The 22,844-nt window shown below is 41.4% G+C and overlaps 1 protein-coding gene across 3 annotated transcripts in view; it reads right to left on the bottom strand.

The window, feature by feature from the left end:
* The window catches only part of Rme-8 (receptor mediated endocytosis 8), a 554,100-nt gene that overhangs the window by 369,684 nt on the left and 161,572 nt on the right, over nt 1-22,844 (bottom strand). For all 3 annotated transcript variants that reach the window (XM_071666770.1, XM_071666772.1, XM_071666771.1), the window contains exon 11: nt 9,413-9,592. In XM_071666770.1, coding sequence (XP_071522871.1) covers nt 9,413-9,592 — 180 coding nt within the window. The remainder of the gene's footprint in view (nt 1-9,412; nt 9,593-22,844) is intronic.

Raw genomic sequence — 22,844 nt, 5'->3', positions numbered from 1 at the left:
TGCCATTGTACAAAGGAAAAGGGGATAAAAGTGAGTGCTTAAATTACAGAATTATAAGTTTGTTGAGTTTTCCTGGGAAATTATATGGGAGGGTATTGATTGAGAGGGTGAAGGCATGTACAGAGCATCAGAATGGGGAAGAGCAGTGTGGTTTCAGAAGTGGTAGAGGATGTGTGGATCAGGTGTTTGCTTTGAAGAATGTATGTGAGAAATACTTAGAAAAGCAAATGGATTTGTATGTAGCATTTATGGATCTGGGGAAGGCATATGATAGAGTTGATAGAGATGCTCTGTGGAAGGTATTAAGAATATATGGTGTGGGAGGCAAGTTGTTAGAAGCAGTGAAAAGTTTTTATCAAGAATGTAAGGCATGTGTACATGTAGGAAGAGAGGAAAGTGACTGGTTCTCAGTGCATGTAGGTTTGCAGCAGGGGTATGTGATGTCTCCATGGTTGTTTAATTTGTTTGTGGATGGGGTCGTTAGGGAGGTGAATGCAAGAGTTTTGGAAAGAGGGGCAATTATGCAGTCTGTTGTGGGTGAGAGAGCTTGGGAAGTGAGTCAGTTGTTGTTCGCTGATGATATAGCTCTGGTGGCTGATTCGTGTAAGAAACTGCAGAAGCTGGTGACTTAGTAAAGAGTGTGAGAGAAGAAAGCTGAGAGTGAATGTGAATAAGAGCAAGGTTATTAGGTACAGTAGGGTTGAGGGACAAGTCAATTGGGAGGTAAGTTTGGATGGAGAAAAACTGGAGGAAGTGAAGTGTTTTAGGTATCTGGGAGTGGACTTGGCAGCGGATGGAACAATGGAAGTGGAAGTGAATCATAGGGTGGGAGAGGGGGCGAAAGTTCTGGGAGTGTTGAAGAATGTGTGGAAGTCGAGAGCATTATCTCAGAAAGCAAAAATGGGTATGTTTGAAGGAATAGTGGTTCCAACAATGTTATATGGTTGCGAGGCGTGGGCTATAGATAGAGTTCTGTGGAGGAGGGTGGATGTGCTGGAAATGAGATGTTTGAGGATAATATGTGGTATGGGGTGGTTGGATCGAGTAAGGAATAATGGGGTACGAGAGAATTGTGGTAATAAAAGGAGTGTGGTTGAGAGAGCAGAAGAGGGTGTTTTGAAATGGTTTGGTCAAATGGAGAGAATGAGTGAGGAAAGATTGACCAAGAGGATATATGTGTCAGAGGTGGAGGGAATGAGGAGAAGTGGGAGACCAAATTGGAGGGGGAAAGATGGAGTGAAAAAGATTTTGAGTGATCGAGGCCTGAACATGCAGGAGGGTGAAAGGTGTGCAAGGAATAGAGTGAATTGGAACGATGTGGTATACCGGGGTCGACGTGCTGTCAATGGATTGAACCAGGGCATGTGAAGTGTCTGGGGTAAACCATGGAAAGTTCTGTGGGGCCTGGATGTGGAAAGGGAGCTGTGGTTTTGGTGCATTATTACATGGCAGCTAGAGACTGAGTGTGAATGAACGTGGCTTTTGTTGTCTTTTCCTAGCACTACCTTGCGCACATGAGGGGGGGAGGGGGTTGTTATTTTATGTGTGGCAGGGTGGCGGTGGGAATGAATAAAGGCAGACAGTATGAATTATGTACATGTGTATATATGTATATGTCTGTGTGTGTATATATATACATACGTTGAGATGTATAGGTATGTATATTTGCATGTGTGGACATGTATGTATATACATATGTATGTGGGTGGGTTGGGCCATTCTTTCGTCTGTTTCTCTGCGCTACCTTGCTTACACGGGAGACAGCGACAAAAATAAAAAAAATAATATTATAGCAAAAACCTTAAAGGCTGGCAGCTCTGCAAACACTGATTCAAAATATCCCCATACCTTTCACACCTATCATGCAGCTGCCATTATTAAGACACTGAGGACCTACCACTCATTTTCCTAACATTTTCCATACACAGACTATAAATCCCTTCTCAACTCCAATTTCCTTGAATATCTTGAATCTCACAATCTTCTCTTTGATCATCACTATGGCATTTGCAAGGTGATGGCCTTTCCTATTCAACTGTTCTAGCCATTATCTAAGAGAGACACTGGACAACCCTATGTTGTTGCCCTAGATATATCAAAAGCTTCTGGGAGGATATGGCACTAGGGTCTCATCTCCAAACTCTCCCTCTGGCCTTCCTCCCACACTTTGTTTTCTCATATCTAGCTTCCTTTCTGCTTAATCTATCTCCATAATTGTCAATGGATCAACCTTCTTTCCCTATCAATGGCACCATCCCTCATGGTACTGACCTGTCTTCAACACTCTTCTTTTTTATCAACAAACAACCAACAACACCCATAAGCTGATGACAACACCTTATTCCTCCATTTTCTTCATATTCACTCCCTTCTCTTTTGCTCAAACTTTATCTTGTTCTCATCACAAATTCATTAAAAACTCAAGACAAACATTATTTCCCAGTGGAGGAGATACACAATGATTAACTTTATTGCCTGTAAAACTCAAGTTCTTCCCATCTCTCTTTCAAAAGCCCTTTACTACTTTCCCAACTCTCAGGAATATGTAACTCCACCAGTTAATATCATAACATGTCTGGTATCAGTGTAACTTCTAACCTATCATGGAAACTTTAGATAACACAAAAAATAAGTCTGCCTCTTAAGAAATCTGGTGTCCTGTTCAGATAGTGTAAATCCTTTTCTTCACGGCAGCTGCTCTGATTATACAAAAGGATGATCGATCCTTGGATGGAGTACTGCTCTCACATCTGGAGAGTTTCTAGCTCAACATATAAAACAGAGTCAAATCCAAAGCAAATCAACATCAGGTCTCCTGTTCTATCCTAAAAACTTGACCTACTTGCCCTATGCATCATTGTTTCCCTCTCCTATCAATAATATTACGGTTTCTGCTCCTGAGGGCTGCTTGAGTGTCCCCACCATTTATCAGACCATTATTCACATAAATAATGTGTGACTGTGGGTAACTCTAAGCTGGGATGCTGTGGTATTTGTTTCTTTCCCTACACCAAAAAGTTTTGAAACTCTAATCCTTCAGGTCTTTCCTAACTACGGTATAGTATAGTAACAACTCTTGGTAGACTCACCAACCTGTCAATGAGGGCCATGTAACTGGACATGGACACTACTTCACATAACTCAAGCCAGGGTATAGCTGTCAACTGGCTAGGATTGTCACAACTGTGATGTTTTACCTCACCTGATATTTGTAGTTATTTATATACCCACAGGGAAAGAATGAACAGTTGGGAAAGTGTATGTAGCTTTTCATCTACCTACAGGAGGAAGGATGAACAGTTGGGAAAGCTGTGCACTATCTACCTGTGAGAGGGACTGAAGCCAGGCCAGAGGATCAGTAGTCAGAAATGCTAACCACAACACCACCAAGATGCCTCCACTAAAGTGAAAAAAAAAAAATCCTTATAGAATGCGTCTGTACCAAATGTCAATGAAAAATAGTTCATTTTCCTCTACAACTGTTTGGGAGGGAGAGAAGTGGGGAAAAAAAGGAGCTTTGGATGGTATTATGGATGCTCCTTATCATTTTTTCATACCTGATTGCCATTGGGGTAGCACCAGGAACAGACAAAGAAAGGCTGCATCTGCTCACATCCATTCTCTAGCTCTCATGTGTAATGCACTGAAACCACAGCTTCCTATCCAAATCCAAGCCCAACAGACAATTCCATGGTTTACCTTGGATGCTTCACATGTCATGGTTTAGTCCACTGAAAGTATGTTAACCCCATTATACCACATCATTCCACTCCAGTCTATCCCATGCACACCTTGCACCCTCCTGCATGCTCAGGATCCAATTGCTCAAAACTTTTTTCAGTCCATCCTTTCAACTCCAATTTGGTCTCCCAGATCTCTTTGTTCCCTCCACTTCTGACACATATATCCTCTTTGTCAACCTTTTCTCACTCATTCTCTCCATAAGTCCACAAAATTTCAGCCCATTCTCTTCTACTCTCTCAACTACACTCTTTTACTACTACAAATCTCTCTTATCCTTTCATTACATACTTGATCAAAATCACTTCACATCATGCATTGCCCTTAAACTTTTCATTTCCAACAGATCCACTCTCCACAACAGAGCCTTATCTAAGCCCCATGCCTCACATCCACATAACATTTTTGGGACTAATATTCTTCAAACATAACCATTTTTGCCCTCCCAGACAACATTCTCTCTTTAAAAACACTCTTCAGTGCTCCAAGAACCTTTGTCCCATCCCCCATCCTATGATTTACTTCTGCTTCTGTGGTTTCATTTGCTGCCATCTCCACACCCAGGTATCTAAAACACTTCACTTCCTCCAACTTTTCTCCATTCAAACTAACACCCTCAGCGAACCTGTCCCTCAACCTTGCTGAACCTAATAACCTCACTTTTTTCTCACTTACACTCAAATTTTTCTTTTCACATACTCTTCCAAACCAGTCAGCAACTTCTGCAATTTCTCACTAGAATCTGCCACCGGTACTGTATCATCAGCAAACAACTGACTCACTTCCCAAGCCCTCTCATCCCCCACAGAAAGCACACTCAACTGCTCCTTATCTATATGTAATTCTATAACAATTATGGATTTTTCCAAAAGTGATTTCATTCTACATATATCTAATCACATCACATGGTTGAATGATTTCACACTTCCTATATGTACCATTTATGCATTTTTTATTTATGTATTAACTTGATTATTGTTTCCTGCATCAGTGAGGTTGTGCCAGGAAACAGGTGAAGAATGGCCCATCCACTCACATACACATATGTAAACATAAATGCCTATACACGTACATATACATATTCATATCAACATATACACATATATATACATCTCCATACACATACACAGACATATACATTTAAACACATGTACATAATTATACTTGCTTGCCTTCATCTATTCCTGGCACCACCCCAACCCGAAGGAAACAGCATTGCGACCCCCTGCTTCAGCAAAGTAGCGCCAGGAAAACAGACGAAAAAGGCCACATTTGTTTACACACAGTCTCTAGCTGTCATGTGTAATGCACACATACCACAGCTCCCTATCTTCATCCAGGCCCCACAGACCTATCCATGTTTATCCCAGACGTTTCACATGCCCTGGCTCAGTCCACTGACAGCACATCGACCCCAGTACACCACATCGTTCCAATTCACTATATTCCTTGCACGCCTTTCACCCTCCTGCATGTTCAGGCCCTGATCACTCAAAATCTTTTTCACTCCATCTTTCTACCTCCAATTTGGTCTCCTGCTTTGCTTTGGTCCTTCACTTCTGACACAAATATTATCTTTGTCAATCTTTCCTCACTCATTCTATCCATATGTCCAAACCGTTTCAACACACCCTCCTCTACTCTCTCAACCAAACTCTTTTTATTTCTACACATCTCTCTTACCCTTTCATTACTTACTCGATCAAACCACCTCATATCACATACTGTCCTCAAACATTTCATTTTCAACACATCCACTCTCCTCTGCACAACCCTATCTATAGCCCACACCTAGCAACCGTATAATATTGCTGGAACTACTATTCCTTAAAACATACCCATTTTGCTCTCAGAGATAAAGTTCTCCTTTCACTCATTCTTCATTGCTCCCAGAACCTTCACCCCCTCCACCACCCAGTGACTCACTTCCATAGTTCCATCCGCTGCTAAGTCCAAACCCAGATATCTAAAACACTTCATTTCCTCCAATTTTTCTACATTCAAACCTACACCCCAATTAACTTGTCCCTCAACTCTATTGAACCTAATATCTTTGCTCTTATTCATAATTAATCTCAACTTTCTCCTTTCACACACTTTTCCAAACTCAGTCGCCAACTTCTGCAATTTCTCACTCAAATCAGCCATCAAAATTGTATCGACAGTGAACACCAACTGACTCACTTCCCAGTCCCTCTCATGCACAACAGACTGCATGCTCGCCCTCTCTCCAAAACTCTTGCATTCACCTCCTCACCACCCCATCCATAAACAAATTCAACTACCATGGTGACATCACACAACCATGCAACAGACCGACTTTCACTGGGAACCAAACACTCTCCTCTCTTCCTACTCTTACACATGCCTTACATCCTTGGTATAAACTTTTCACTGCTTCCAGCAACTTACCTCTCACACCATATATTCTTATGACCTTCCACAAAGCATCTCTATCAACCCTATCATATGTCTTCTCCAGATCCATAAATGCTACATACAAATCCAGTTGTTTTTCTAAGTATTTCTCACACGCATACTTCAAAGCAAACACTTGATACACACATCCTCTACCACTTCTGAAACCACACTGCTCTTCCCTATTCCAATGCTCTGTACATGCCTTAACCCTCTACATCAATACCCTCCCATACAATTTCCCAGAAATACTCAACAAACTTATGCATCTGTAGTTTGAACACTCAACTTTATTCCCTTTGCCTTTGTACAATGGCACAATGCATGCATTCTGCCAATCCTCAGGCGGTTCACCATGATCCATACATACAGTGAATATCCTCACCAACCAATCAACAACAAAGTCACTCCCTTTCTTAATAAATTCTAATACAGTACCATCCAATCCCACTGCCTTACTGGATTTCATCTTCTGCAAAGCTTTCACTACCTCCCAGACCCTCTCACTTCACACAACAGCCCAATCAAAACACCCTACATATGCCACTCTATCATCAAACACATTCAACAAACCTTCAAAATACTCACTCCATCTCCTCACTTCATCACTACCTGTTATTTCTTACACCCCCCCCTTTGCCCCCTCACTGATGTTCCCATTTGTTCTCTTGTCTTATGCACATTATTTACCTCCTTCCGAAATATCTTTTCATTCGCCTTAAAATTTAATGATACTGTCTCTACTCAACTCTCATTTGCTCTCATTTTCAACCCTTGACCTCCTTCTGCTTTCTTTTATACACCTCCCTGTCATTTGCACTCCTTCCTTGCAATTATCATCCAAGCACCTCTCTTTTCTCTTTCACTAACAACTTTTCTTCTTCATCCCACCACTCACAACCCTTTCTAATCTGCCTACCTCACACCTTTGTCATGCCACATGTATCTCTTGCACATGCCACCAATGCTTCCCTAAATACATCCCACTCCTCACCTACTCCCCTCACATCATTTGCTCTCACCTTTTGCTATTCTACACTCAATCTTTCCTGGTACTTCTTCACACAAGTCTCCTTTTCAAGCTCACTTACTCTCACCACTCTCATCTCCCCAACATTCTCTCTTCTTTTCTGAAAACCTCTACAGATCTTCACCTTCGCCTCCACAAGATAGTGATCAGTCATCTCTCCAGCTGCCCCTCTCAGCACATTAACATTCAAAAGTTCCTCTTCTACACACTTGTCTTCACATAATCCAATAATGCCCTTTGACCATCTCTCTTACTCACATACGCATACTTATGTATATCCCTCTTATTAAACCTGGTATTCCCAATCAGTCTTTTTTTCAGCACACAAATCCACAAGCTCCTCACCATTTCCATTCACAACACTGAATACCCTATGTACACCAATTATACCCTCAACTACCACATTAATCACCTTCACATTTAAATCACCCATCACTCACTAACACCCGGTTTTGTGCATCAAAGTTGCCGACACACTCACACAACTGCTCCTAAAAACACTTGCCTCTCATGATCTTCCTTCTTGTGACCAGATGCATAAGCACCAATAATCATCAATCTCTCTCCTTCCACTTTCAGTTTTACGCGCATCAATCTAGAATCTACTGTCTTACACTCTATCACACACTCCCACAACTAGTGCTTCAGAAGTAGTGCTACTCCTCCTTAGCTCTTATCCTCTCACTATCCCCTGACTTTACTCTCAAGACTTTTCCAAACCTTTCCTTCCTTTTACCCTTGAGCTTTGCTTTACTTAGAGCCAGAACATCCAAGTTTCTTTTCTAGAATATACTTCCTATCTCCCCTTTCTTCTCATCTTGATTACACCCACACACATTCAGACACCCCAATCTGGGCATTTCGAGGAGGATGAGCACTGCCCCCTTGACTTCTTCTTCTGTGTCCCCTTTTAAAAATTGAAATAAAAGGAGGGGAGGGTTTCCAGCCCTCCTCTCCCGCTCCCTTTAGTCGCCTTCTACGATGCAAGGAATACGTGGGAAGTATTCTTTCTCCCCTATCCCTAGGGATAACTTATGCATCTTATATGTACAAATATTATCTAAATATTATACATACTATCTACCAGGGCATGTGAAGCATCTGGGGTAAACCATGGAAAGTTCTGTGGGGCCTGGATGTGGAAAGGGAGCTGTGGTTTCGGTGCATTATTACATGACAGCTGGAGACTTTGTGTGAACGAATGGGGCCTTTGTTGTCTTTTCCTAGCGCTACCTCGCACACATGAGGGGGGAGGGGGTTGTTATTTCATGTGTGGTGAGGTGGCGATGGGAATAAATAAAGGCAGACAGTATGAATTATGTACACATGTACATATGTATATGTCTGTGGGTGTATATTTATGTATACGTTGAGATGTATAGGTATGTATATTTGTGTGTGTGGACGTGTATGTATATACATGTGTATGTGGGTGGGTTGGGCCATTCTTTCATCTGTTTCCTTGCGCTACCTCGCTAACGCAGGAGACAGCGACAAAGCAAAATAAATAAATAAATAAATCTACAAATTTACAAAATCTTTACATAGGCAAAACTTTAATTACAGGAATAAATATAAAAAATAATCCTACTTTCATCAACAGTATGAATATCAAAAAAAGAAACAGTTCCTCTTATTCTAAAAATTATCATAACAGTGAGTATGTACAACTGGCATCATGCCTAGCTGTGGTATGTACTCTCTTTCTGGTGATTTTTGGGTGACTAAGCTGCATGACAATTTCTCCAGGTGTTATAGTAGCCTGCTAGTCGCATCTATATGTAAATGGAAGAAAATATCATATGGGAATCACAGTCAAGGTGTTAGCCACCAAATGTCATATGACATGCGGAACAGTAGTGCTATAACTCATTATAAGATGCACAGGATAATCAACAGGTCAAGAGGCATATTTTTCAGTTTCACTTAACTCTTGAAACATTTTCTTTGTTTCTTCTCATTTACTCCTTTATTTAACCCTTTACATATTTCATTCAAGGTCCAGCCTTGATGCAGACTTCTATCTGTGACTAAAATAGTCTTGAAAAAAAAAGGTTTTGTAAGTCCCTTGCCCATCATTTCTCAATCTGTCATCTAATTCAGTGCCCCTTACTCATATAATAACTTGCACTACACTACTAAGATCCAATCACTAAATCTCTTCTCATCTTTCTTAAAGCTGTTAAAAAAACCACAAAAGAAGCTTAATAGCAGCACTCTTACCTTCACAATAGCAAGAGATGGATGCTGAAAAAGCCTATACAGAGATCTCCCATTGTCTGCCACCATCTCTAGTAAACGATCAAAGTGGGCCCCATCTGTTGTTTCACTATATGGGGCACACAGTGCAAATGTCATGAAATCCAACATAGCTGATACCACCAATGCTCCAGTTCCATGTGTCTGTAAAAATAAGTGATGTTACTCATATAACAGTGACGAGGTACTTTTAAAGCAAAATAAGGATGAACAGCTGACTTGAAAGGTCAATGAGTAAAAGACTGGTACAGGTTGAGTATCCTTTATCTGAAATGCCTGGGACCAGAAGTGTTACAGATTTGGAATATTTGCATATAAACATTGATATAACTTGGGAATCCAAGTCTAAACACAAAATCTATTCATGTTTCATATATACCTTATACACATAGCCTGAAGGTAATTCATATGGTATTTCTAATGATACTGCGCATGAAACAAAGTTTGTGTAACACTGAACCATTGGAGCGCAAAGGTGTCACAACCTCAGATGCCCATGTAGAAAATCTGTACTTGTTTTGCATCACCTTCATTCCTGATTCTAAATCTATATGCTATTGATAAGCAATCATTTTCATACACTTACTCTTATATAAGTACTTAACAGTAACAAAATATGAAACACCATTAATTCAATGAAAAAATACTGTGTTTAGGTGTGGACTTTTCCATTTATAACATCATGTTGCTGCTCAAAACATAAAGGATTTTGAGGCATTTCGGAATTTGGATATTCGGATTAGGGATGCTCAACATGTATCATATTCTCCAGAACCTTCGACTTCCAGTGATATCTTTATGCACACATATGTTTGCCTTGTTCAATCTATCTTATGGTTTACATATGTTTGCCTTGTTCAATCTACCTTATGGTTTTCTTCAACCTACAGGCCAATTTCTTCATCATTACAGGTGTGTGTTATGAATCATCATATATATATATATATATATATATATATATATATATATATATATATATATATATATATTATATTTATTTTATTTATTTTGCTTTGTCGCTGTCTCCCGCGTTTGCGAGGTAGCACAAGGAAACAGACGAAAGAAACGGCCCAACCCACCCCCACACACAATGTATATACATACACGTCCACACACGCAAATATACATACCTATACATATCAATGTACACATATATATACACACACAGACACATACATATATACCCATGCACACAATTCACACTGTCTGCCTTTATTCATTTCCATCGCCACCTCGCCACACATGGAATACCATCCCCCTCCCCCCTCATGTGTGCCAGGTAGCACTAGGAAAAGACAACAAAGGCCCCATTCGTTCACACTCAGTCTCTAGCTGTCATGCAATAATGCCCGAAACCACAGCTCCCTTTCCACATCCAGGCCCCACACAACTTTCCATGGTTTACCCCAGACGCTTCACATGCCCTGATTCAATCCACTGACAGCATGTCAACCCCGGTATACCTCATCGATCCAATTCACTCTATTCCTTGCCCACCTTTCACCCTCCTGCATGTTCAGGCCCTGATCAAACAAAATCTTTTTCACTCCATCTTTCCACCTCCAATTTGGTCTCCCACTTCTCCTCGTTCCCTCCACCTCCGACACATATATCCTCTTGGTCAATCTTTCCTCACTCATTCTCTCCATGTGCCCAAACCATTTCAAAACACCCTCTTCTGCTCTCTCAACCACGCTCTTTTTATTTCCACAAATCTCTCTTACCCTTACATTACTTACTCGATCAAACCACCTCACACCACACATTGACCTCAAACATCTCATTTTCAGCACATCCACCCTCCTGCGCACAACTCTATCCATAGCCCACTGCCTTGCAACCATACAACATTGTTGGAACCACCATTCCTTCAAACATACCCATTTTTGCTTTCCGAGATAATGTTATCGACTTCCACACATTCTTCAAGGCTCCCAGGGTTTTCGCCCCCTCCCCCACCCTATGATTCACTTCCACTTCCATGGTTCCATCCGCTGCCAGATCCACTCCCAGATATCTAAAACACTTTCCTTCCTCCAGTTTTTCTCCATTCAAACTTACCTCCCAATTGACTTGACCCTCAACCCTACTGTACCTAATAACCTTGCTCTTATTCACATTTACTCTTAACTTTCTTCTTTCACACACTTTACCAAACTCAGTCACCAGCTTCTGCAGTTTCTCACATGAATCCACAACAGACTTCATACTTGCCCCTCTTTCCAAAACTCTTGCATTCACCTCCCTAACAACCCCATCCATAAACAAATTAAACAACCATGGAGACATCACACACCCCTGCTGCAAACCTACATTCACTGAGAACCAATCACTTTCCTCTCTTCCTACACGTACACATGCCTTACATCCTCGATAAAAACTTTTCACTGCTTCTAACAATTTGCCTCCCACACATATATTCTTAATACCTTCCACAGGGCATCTCTATCACCTCTATCATATGCCTTCTCCAGATCCATAAATGCTACATACAAATCCATTTGCTTTTCTAAGTATTTCTCAAATACATTCTTCAAAGCAAACACCTGATCCACACATCCTCTACCACTTCTGAAACCACACTGCTCTTCCCAATCTGATGCTCTGTACATGCCTTCACCCTCTCAATCAATACCCTCCCATATAATTTACCAGGAATACTCAACAAACTTATACCTCTGTAATTTGAGCACTCACTCTTATCCCCTTTGCCTTTGTACAGTGGCACTATGCACGCACTCCGCCAATCCTCAGGCACCTCACCATGAGTCATATATACATTAAATAACCTTACCAACCAATCAACAATACAGTCACCCCCTTTTTTTATAAATTCCACTGCAATACCATATACATATATATATATTTTTTTTTTTTTTTTTAAACTATTCGCCATTTCCCGCATTAGCGAGGTAGCGCTAAGAACAGAGGACTGGGCCTTTTTTGGAATATCCTCACCTGGCCCCCCTCTGTTCCTTCTTTTGGAAAATTTAAAAAAAAAACGAGAGGGGAGGAATTATTATACTTTGTCGCTGTCTCCCGCGTTTGCGAGGTAGCGCAAGGAAACAGACGAAAGAAATGGCCCAACCCCCCCCCATACACATGTATATACATACGTCCACACACGCAAATATACATACCTATACAACTTTCCATGATTTACCCCAGACGCTTCACATGCCTTGATTCAATCCACTGACAGCACGTCAACCCCGGTATACCACATTGCTCCAATTCACTCTATTCCTTGCCCTCCTTTCACCCTCCTGCATGTTCAGGCCCTGATCACACAAAATCTTTTTCACTCCATCTTTCCACCTCCAATTTGGTCTCCCTCTTCTCCTCGTTCCCTCCACCTCCGACACATATATCCTCTTGGTCAATCTTTCCTCACTCATTCTCTCCATGTGCCCAAACCACTTCAAAACACCCTCTTCTGCTCTCTCAACCACGCTCTTTTTATTTCCACACATCTCTCTTACCCTTACGTTACTCACTCGATCAAACCACCTCACACCACACATTGTCCTCAAACATCTCATTTCCAGCACATCCATCCTCCTGCGCACAACTCTATCCATAGCCCACGCCTCGCAACCATACAACATTGTTGGAACCACTATTCCTTCAAACATACCCATTTTTGCTTTCCGAGATAATGTTCTCGACTTCCACACATTCTTCAAGGCCCCCAGAATTTTCGCCCCCTCCCCCACCCTATGATCCACTTCCGCTTCCATGGTTCCATCCGCTGCCAGATCCACTCCCAGATATCTAAAACACTTCACTTCCTCCAGTTTTTCTCCATTCAAAGTTACCTCCCAATTGACTTGACCCTCAACCCTACTGTACCTAATAACCTTGCTCTTATTCACATTTACTCTTAACTTTCTTCTTCCACACACTTTACCAAACTCAGTCACCAGCTTCTGCAGTTTCTCACATGAATCAGCCACCAGCGCTGTATCATCAGCGAACAACAACTGACTCACTTCCCAAGCTCTCTCATCCCCAACAGACTTCATACTTGCCCCTCTTTCCAAAACTCTTGCATTTACCTCCCTAACAACCCCATCCATAAACACATATATATACACATATATATATATATAATATATATATATATATATATATATATATATATATATATATAAATATATATATATATATATATATATATATATATATATATATATATATATATATATAATTTTTTTTTTTTGCTTTGTCGCTGTCTCCCGCATTAGTGAGGTAGCGCAAGGAAATAGACGAAAGAATGGCCCAACCCACCCACATACACATGTATATACATACATATCCACACACACAATTTATACATACCTATACATCTAAACGTATACACATATATATACACACACAGAAATATACATATATACACATGCACATAATTCATAGTCTGCCTTTATTCATTCCCATCACCACCCCGCCACACATGAAAATAACCACCCCTTCCACCAAATGTGCACGAGGTTGGCTAGGAAAAGACAACAAAGGCCACTTTCATTCACATTCAGTCTCTAGCTGTCATGTAATAATGCACCGAAACCACAGCTCCCTTTCCACATCCAGGCCCCACAGAACTTTCCACGGTTTACCACAGACGCTTCACGTGCCCTGGTTCAATCAAATGACAGCACGTCAACCCCAATATACCACATAGTTCCAATTCACTCTATTCCTTGCATGCCTTTCACCCTCCTGCATGTTCAGGCCCTGATCACTCAAAATCTTTTTCACTCCATCTTTCCACCTCCAATTTGGTCTCCCACTTCTCGTTCCCTCCATCTCTGACACATATATCCTCTTTGTCAATCTTTCCTCACTCATTCTCTCCATGTGACCAAACCATTTCAGAACACGCTCTTCTGCTCTCTGAACCACACTCTTTTTATTACCACACATCTCTCCTACCCTATTATTACTTACTCGATCAAACCACCTCACACCACATATTGTCATCAAACATCTCATTTCCAGCACATCCACCCTCCTGCGCACAACTCTATCCATAGCCAACGCCTCGCAACCATACAACATTGTTGGAACCACTATTTCTTCAAACATACCCATTTTTGCTTTCCAAGATAACGTTCTTCACCTACACACATTTTTCAGCGCTCCCAGAACTTTTGCCCCTTCCCCCAATCTATGATTCACTTCCACTTCCATGGTTCCATCCACTGCCAAATTCACTACCAGATATCTAAAACACTTTACTTCCTCTAGTTTTTCTCCATTCAAATTTACCTCCCAATTGGCTTGTCCCTCAACCCTACTGTACCTAATAACTTTGCTCTTATTCACATTTACTCTCAGCTTTCTTCTTTCACACACTTTACCACACTAAAACACCAGCTTTTGCAGTTTCTCACCCAAATCAGCCACCAGCACTGTATCATAAGCGAACAACAACCGATTCACGTCCCAAGCTCTCTAATCCACAACAGACTGCATACTTGCCTCTTTCCAAAATCCTTGCATTCACCTCCCGAACAACCCCATCCATAAACAAATTAAACAACCATGAAGACATCACGCAACCCTGCCGCAAACCTACATTCACTGAGATCCAATCACTTTCATCTCTTCCTACATGTACATATGCCTTACTTCCTCGATAAAAACTTTTCACTGCTTCTAACAACTTGCCTCCCATACCATATTTCTTAATACCTTCCAAAGAACATCACTACCAACTCCATCATATGCCATCTCCAGATCCATAAATGCTACAGCGACAAAGAAAATAAAAAAAAATAATAAAAATATATATATATATTTTTTTTTTTTTTTTTTTTTTTATACTTTGTCGCTGTCTCCCGCGTTTGCGAGGTAGCGCAAGGAAACAGACGAAAGAAATGGCCCAACTCCCCCCCATACACATGTACATACACACGTCCACACACGCAAATATACATACCTACACAGCTTTCCATGGTTTACCCCAGACGCTTCACATGCCTTGCTTCAATCCACTGACAGCACGTCAACCCCTGTATACCACATGACTCCAATTCACTCTATTTCTTGCCCTCCTTTCACCCTCCTGCATGTTCAGGCCCCGATCACACAAAATCTTTTTCACTCCATCTTTCCACCTCCAATTTGGTCTCCCTCTTCTCCTCGTTCCCTCCACCTCCGACACATATATCCTCTTGGTCAATCTCTCCTCACTCATTCTCTCCATGTGCCCAAACCATTTCAAAACACCCTCTTCTGCTCTCTCGACCACGCTCTTTTTATTTCCACACATCTCTCTTACCCTTACGTTACTTACTCGATCAAACCACCTCACACCACACATTGTCCTCAAACATCTCATTTCCAGCACATCCATCCTCCTGCGCACATCTCTATCCATAGCCCACGCCTCGCAACCATACAGCATTGTTGGAACCACTATTCCCTCAAACATACCCATTTTTGCTTTCCGAGATAATGTTCTCGACTTCCACACATTTTTCAAGGCTCCCAAAATTTTCGCCCCCTCCCCCACCCTATAAGAGGTATAAGTTTGTTGAGTATTCCTGGTAAATTATATGGGAGGGTATTGATTGAGAGGGTGAAGGCATGTACAGAGCATCAGATTGGGGAAGAGCAGTGCGGTTTCAGAAGTGGTAGAGGATGTGTGGATCAGGTGTTTGCTTTGAAGAATGTATGTGAGAAATACTTAGAAAAGCAAATGGATTTGTATGTAGCATTTATGGATCTGGAGAAGGCATATGATAGAGTTGATAGAGATGCTCTGTGGAAGGTATTAAGAATATATGGTGTGGGAGGCAAGTTGTTAGAAGCAGTGAAAAGTTTTTATCGAGGATGTAAGGCATGTGTACGTGTAGGAAGAGAGGAAAGTGATTGGTTCTCAGTGAATGTAGGTTTGCGGCAGGGGTGTGTGATGTCTCCATGGTTGTTTAATTTGTTTATGGATGGGGTTGTAAAGGAGGTAAATGCAAGAGTCCTGGAAAGAGGGGCAAGTATGAAGTCTGTTGGGGATGAGAGAGCTTGGGAAGTGATTCAATTGTTGTTCGCTGATGATACAGCGCTGGTGGCTGATTCATGTGAGAAACTGCAGAAGCTGGTGACTGAGTTTGGTAAAGTGTGTGGAAGAAGAAAGTTGAGAGTAAATGTGAATAAGAGCAAGGTTATTAGGTACAGTAGGGGTGAGGGTCAAGTCAATTGGGAGGTGAGTTTGAATGGAGAAAAACTGGAGGAAGTGAAGTGTTTTAGATATCTGGGAGTGGATCTGTCAGCGGATGGAACCATGGAAGCGGAAGTGGATATATATATATATATATATATATATATATATATATATATATATATATATATATATATATATATATATATATATATATATAAATATATATATATATATATATATATTTTTCTCCTACCCTTGCTCTTGTGGGAGTATGTGATAGAATGTAAGAAAGTAAATTCTCAATTAATATGGGTAAAACTGAAAGTTGATGGAGAGAGATGGGTGATTATTGGTGCATATGCACCTGGGCATGAGAAGAAAGACCATGAGAGGCAAGTGTTTTGGGAGCAGCTGAATGAGTGTGTTAGTGGTTTTGATGCACGAGACCGGGTTATAGTGATGGGTGATTTGAATGCAAAGGTGAGTAATGTGGCAGTTGAGGGAATAATTGGTATACATGGGGTGTTCAGTGTTGTAAATGGAAATGGTGAAGAGCTTGTAGATTTATGTGCTGAAAAAGGACTGATGATTGGGAATACCTGGTTTAAAAAGCGAGATATACATAAGTATACTTATGTAAGTAGGAGAGATGGCCAGAGAGCGTTACTGGATTACGTGTTAATTGACAGGCGCGCGAAAGAGAGACTTTTGGATGTTAATGTGCTGAGAGGTGCAACTGGAGGGATGTCTGATCATTATCTTGTGGAGGCTAAGGTGAAGATTTGTATGGGTTTTCAGAAAAAAAGAGTGAATGTTGGGGTGAAGAGGGTGGTGAGAGTAAGTGAGCTTGGGAAGGAGACTTGTGTGAGGAAGTACCAGGAGAGACTGAGTACAGAATGGAAAAAGGTGAGAACAATGGAAGTAAGGGGAGTGGGGGACGAATGGGATGTATTTAGGGAATCAGTGATGGATTGCGCAAAAGATGCTTGTGGCATGAGAAGAGTGGGAGGTGGGTTGATTAGAAAGGGTAGTGAGTGGTGGGATGAAGAAGTAAGAGTATTAGTGAAAGAGAAGAGAGAGGCATTTGGACGATTTTTGCAGGGAAAAAATGCAATTGAGTGGGAGACGTATAAAAGAAAGAGACAGGAGGTCAAGAGAAAGGTGCAAGAGGTGAAAAAGAGGGCAAATGAGAGTTGGGGTGAGAGAGTATCATTAAATTTTAGGGAGAATAAAAAGATGTTCTGGAAGGAGGTAAATAAAGTGCGTAAGACAAGGGAGCAAATGGGAACTTCAGTGAAGGGCGCAAATGGGGAGGTGATAACAAGTAGTGGTGATGTGAGAAGGAGATGGAGTGAGTATTTTGAAGGTTTGTTGAATGTGTTTGATGATAGAGTGGCAGATATAGGGTGTTTTGGTCGAGGTGGTGAGCAAAGTGAGAGGGTTAGGGAAAATGATTTGGTAAACAGAGAAGAGGTAGCAAAAGCTTTGCGGAAGATGAAAGCCGGCAAGGCAGCAGGTTTGGATGGTATTGCAGTGGAATTTATTAAAAAAGGGGGTGACTATATTGTTGACTGGTTGGTAAGGTTATTTAATGTATGTATGACTCACGGTGAGGTGCCTGAGGATTGGCGGAATGCGTGCATAGTGCCATTGTACAAAGGCAAAGGGGATAAGAGAGAGTGCTCAAATTACAGAGGTATAAGTTTGTTGAGTATTCCTGGTAAATTATATGGGAGGGTATTGATTGAGAGGGTGAAGGCATGTACAGAGCATCAGATTGGGGAAGAGCAGTGTGGTTTCAGAAGTGGTAGATGATGTGTGGATCAGGTGTTTGCTTTGAAGAATGTATGTGAGAAATACTTAGAAAAGCAAATGGATTTGTATGTAGCATTTATGGATCTGGAGAAGGCATATGATAGAGTTGATAGAGATGCTCTGTGGAAGGTATTAAGAATATATGGTGTGGGAGGCAAGTTGTTAGAAGCAGTGAAAAGTTTTTATCGAGGATGTAAGGCATGTGTACGTGTAGGAAGAGAGGAAAGTGATTGGTTCTCAGTGAATGTAGGTTTGTGGCAGGGGTGTGTGATGTCTCCATGGTTGTTTAATTTGTTTATGGATGGGGTTGTTAGGGAGGTGAATGCAAGAGTTTTGGAAAGAGGGGCAAGTATGAAGTCTGTTGGGGATGAGAGAGCTTGGGAAGTGAGTCAGTTGTTGTTCGCTGATGATACAGCGCTGGTGGCTGATTCATGTGAGAAACTGCAGAAGCTGGTGACTGAGTTTGGTAAAGTGTGTGAAAGAAGAAAGTTAAGAGTAAATGTGAATAAGAGCAAGGTTATTAGGTACAGTAGGGTTGAGGGTCAAGTCAATTGGGAGGTGAGTTTGAATGGAGAAAAACTGGAGGAAGTGAAGTGTTTTAGATATCTGGGAGTGGATCTGGCAGCGGATGGAAACATGGAAGCGGAAGTGGATCATAGGGTGGGGGAGGGGGCGAAAATTCTGGGGGCCTTGAAGAATGTGTGGAAGTCGAGAACATTATCGCGGAAAGCAAAAATGGGTATGTTTGAAGGAATAGTGGTTCCAACAATGTTGTATGGTTGCGAGGCGTGGGCTATGGATAGAGTTGTGCGCAGGAGGATGGATGTGCTGGAAATGAGATGTTTGAGGACAATGTGTGGTGTGAGGTGGTTTGATCGAGTAAGTAACGTAAGGGTAAGAGAGATGTGTGGAAATAAAAAGAGCGTGGTTGAGAGAGCAGAAGAGGGTGTTTTGAAATGGTTTGGCACATGGAGAGAATGAGTGAGGAAAGATTGACCAAGAGGATATATGTGTCGGAGGTGGAGGGAACGAGGATAAGAGGGAGACCAAATTGGAGGTGGAAAGATGGAGTGAAAAAGATTTTGTGTGATCGGGGCCTGAACATGCAGGAGGGTGAAAGGAGGGCAAGGAATAGAGTGAATTAGAGCGATGTGGTATACCGGGGTTGATGTGCTGTCAGTGGATTGAATCAGGGCATGTGAAGCGTCTGGGGTAAACCATGGAAAGCTGTGTAGGTATGTATATTTGCGTGTGTGGACGTATGTATATACATGTGTATGGGGGTGGGTTGGGCTATTTCTTTCGTCTGTTTCCTTGCGCTACCTCACAAACACGGGAAACAGCTGCAAAAAAAAAAAAAAAAAAAAAAAAAATTTATTTTATTTTATTTTTTTGCTTTGTTGGTGTCTCCCGTGTTTGCGAGGTAGCGCAAGGAAACAGACGAAAGATATGGCCCAACCCACCCCCATACACATGTATATACATACACGTCCACACACGCAAATATACATACCTATACAACTTTCCATGATTTACCCCAGACGCTTCACATGCCTTGATTCAATCCACTGACAGCACGTCAACCCCGGTATACCACATTGCTCCAATTCACTCTATTCCTTGCCCTCCTTTCACCCTCCTGCATGTTCAGGCCCTGATCACACAAAATCTTTTTCACTCCATCTTTCCACCTCCAATTTGGTCTCCCTCTTCTCCTCGTTCCCTCCACCTCCGACACATATATCCTCTTGGTCAATCTTTCCTCACTCATTCTCTCCATGTGCCCAAACCACTTCAAAACACCCTCTTCTGCTCTCTCAACCACGCTCTTTTTATTTCCACACATCTCTCTTACCCTTACGTTACTCACTCGATCAAACCACCTCACACCACACATTGTCCTCAAACATCTCATTTCCAGCACATCCATCCTCCTGCGCACAACTCTATCCATAGCCCACGCCTCGCAACCATACAACATTGTTGGAACCACTATTCCTTCAAACATACCCATTTTTGCTTTCCGAGATAATGTTCTCGACTTCCACACATTCTTCAAGGCCCCCAGAATTTTCGCCCCCTCCCCCACCCTATGATCCACTTCCGCTTCCATGGTTCCATCCGCTGCCAGATCCACTCCCAGATATCTAAAACACTTCACTTCCTCCAGTTTTTCTCCATTCAAAGTTACCTCCCAATTGACTTGACCCTCAACCCTACTGTACCTAATAACCTTGCTCTTATTCACATTTACTCTTAACTTTCTTCTTCCACACACTTTACCAAACTCAGTCACCAGCTTCTGCAGTTTCTCACATGAATCAGCCACCAGCGCTGTATCATCAGCGAACAACAACTGACTCACTTCCCAAGCTCTCTCATCCCCAACAGACTTCATACTTGCCCCTCTTTCCAAAACTCTTGCATTTACCTCCCTAACAACCCCATCCATAAACACATATATATACACATATATATATATATAATATATATATATATATATATATATATATATATATATATATATATATATATATATAAATATATATATATATATATATATATATATATATATATATATATATATATATATAATTTTTTTTTTTTGCTTTGTCGCTGTCTCCCGCATTAGTGAGGTAGCGCAAGGAAATAGACGAAAGAATGGCCCAACCCACCCACATACACATGTATATACATACATATCCACACACACAATTTATACATACCTATACATCTAAACGTATACACATATATATACACACACAGAAATATACATATATACACATGCACATAATTCATAGTCTGCCTTTATTCATTCCCATCACCACCCCGCCACACATGAAAATAACCACCCCTTCCACCAAATGTGCACGAGGTTGGCTAGGAAAAGACAACAAAGGCCACTTTCATTCACATTCAGTCTCTAGCTGTCATGTAATAATGCACCGAAACCACAGCTCCCTTTCCACATCCAGGCCCCACAGAACTTTCCACGGTTTACCACAGACGCTTCACATGCCCTGGTTCAATCAAATGACAGCACGTCAACCCCAATATACCACATAGTTCCAATTCACTCTATTCCTTGCATGCCTTTCACCCTCCTGCATGTTCAGGCCCTGATCACTCAAAATCTTTTTCACTCCATCTTTCCACCTCCAATTTGGTCTCCCACTTCTCGTTCCCTCCATCTCTGACACATATATCCTCTTTGTCAATCTTTCCTCACTCATTCTCTCCATGTGACCAAACCATTTCAGAACACGCTCTTCTGCTCTCTGAACCACACTCTTTTTATTACCACACATCTCTCCTACCCTATTATTACTTACTCGATCAAACCACCTCACACCACATATTGTCATCAAACATCTCATTTCCAGCACATCCACCCTCCTGCGCACAACTCTATCCATAGCCAACGCCTCGCAACCATACAACATTGTTGGAACCACTATTTCTTCAAACATACCCATTTTTGCTTTCCAAGATAACGTTCTTCACTTCCACACATTTTTCAGCGCTCCCAGAACTTTTGCCCCTTCCCCCAATCTATGATTCACTTCCACTTCCATGGTTCCATCCACTGCCAAATTCACTACCAGATATCTAAAACACTTTACTTCCTCTAGTTTTTCTCCATTCAAATTTACCTCCCAATTGACTTGTCCCTCAACCCTACTGTACCTAATAACTTTGCTCTTATTCACATTTACTCTCAGCTTTCTTCTTTCACACACTTTACCACACTAAAACACCAGCTTTTGCAGTTTCTCACCCAAATCAGCCACCAGCACTGTATCATAAGCGAACAACAACCGATTCACGTCCCAAGCTCTCTAATCCACAACAGACTGCATACTTGCCTCTTTCCAAAATCCTTGCATTCACCTCCCGAACAACCCCATCCATAAACAAATTAAACAACCATGAAGACATCACGCAACCCTGCCGCAAACCTACATTCACTGAGATCCAATCACTTTCATCTCTTCCTACATGTACATATGCCTTACTTCCTCGATAAAAACTTTTCACTGCTTCTAACAACTTGCCTCCCATACCATATTTCTTAATACCTTCCAAAGAACATCACTACCAACTCCATCATATGCCATCTCCAGATCCATAAATGCTACAGCGACAAAGAAAATAAAAAAAAATAATAAAAATATATATATATATTTTTTTTTTTTTTTTTTTTTTTATACTTTGTCGCTGTCTCCCGCGTTTGCGAGGTAGCGCAAGGAAACAGACGAAAGAAATGGCCCCCCCCCCCCATACACATGTACATACACACGTCCACACACGCAAATATACATACCTACACAGCTTTCCATGGTTTACCCCAGACGCTTCACATGCCTTGCTTCAATCCACTGACAGCACGTCAACCCCTGTATACCACATGACTCCAAT

Source organism: Panulirus ornatus, chromosome 11, assembly GCF_036320965.1.
Source record: "Panulirus ornatus isolate Po-2019 chromosome 11, ASM3632096v1, whole genome shotgun sequence".
Classification (NCBI taxonomy): Eukaryota; Metazoa; Arthropoda; class Malacostraca; order Decapoda; family Palinuridae; genus Panulirus; species Panulirus ornatus.
The sequence above is the reverse complement of the archived record's forward strand: the minus strand, read 5'-3'. Positions and strand labels throughout refer to the sequence as shown.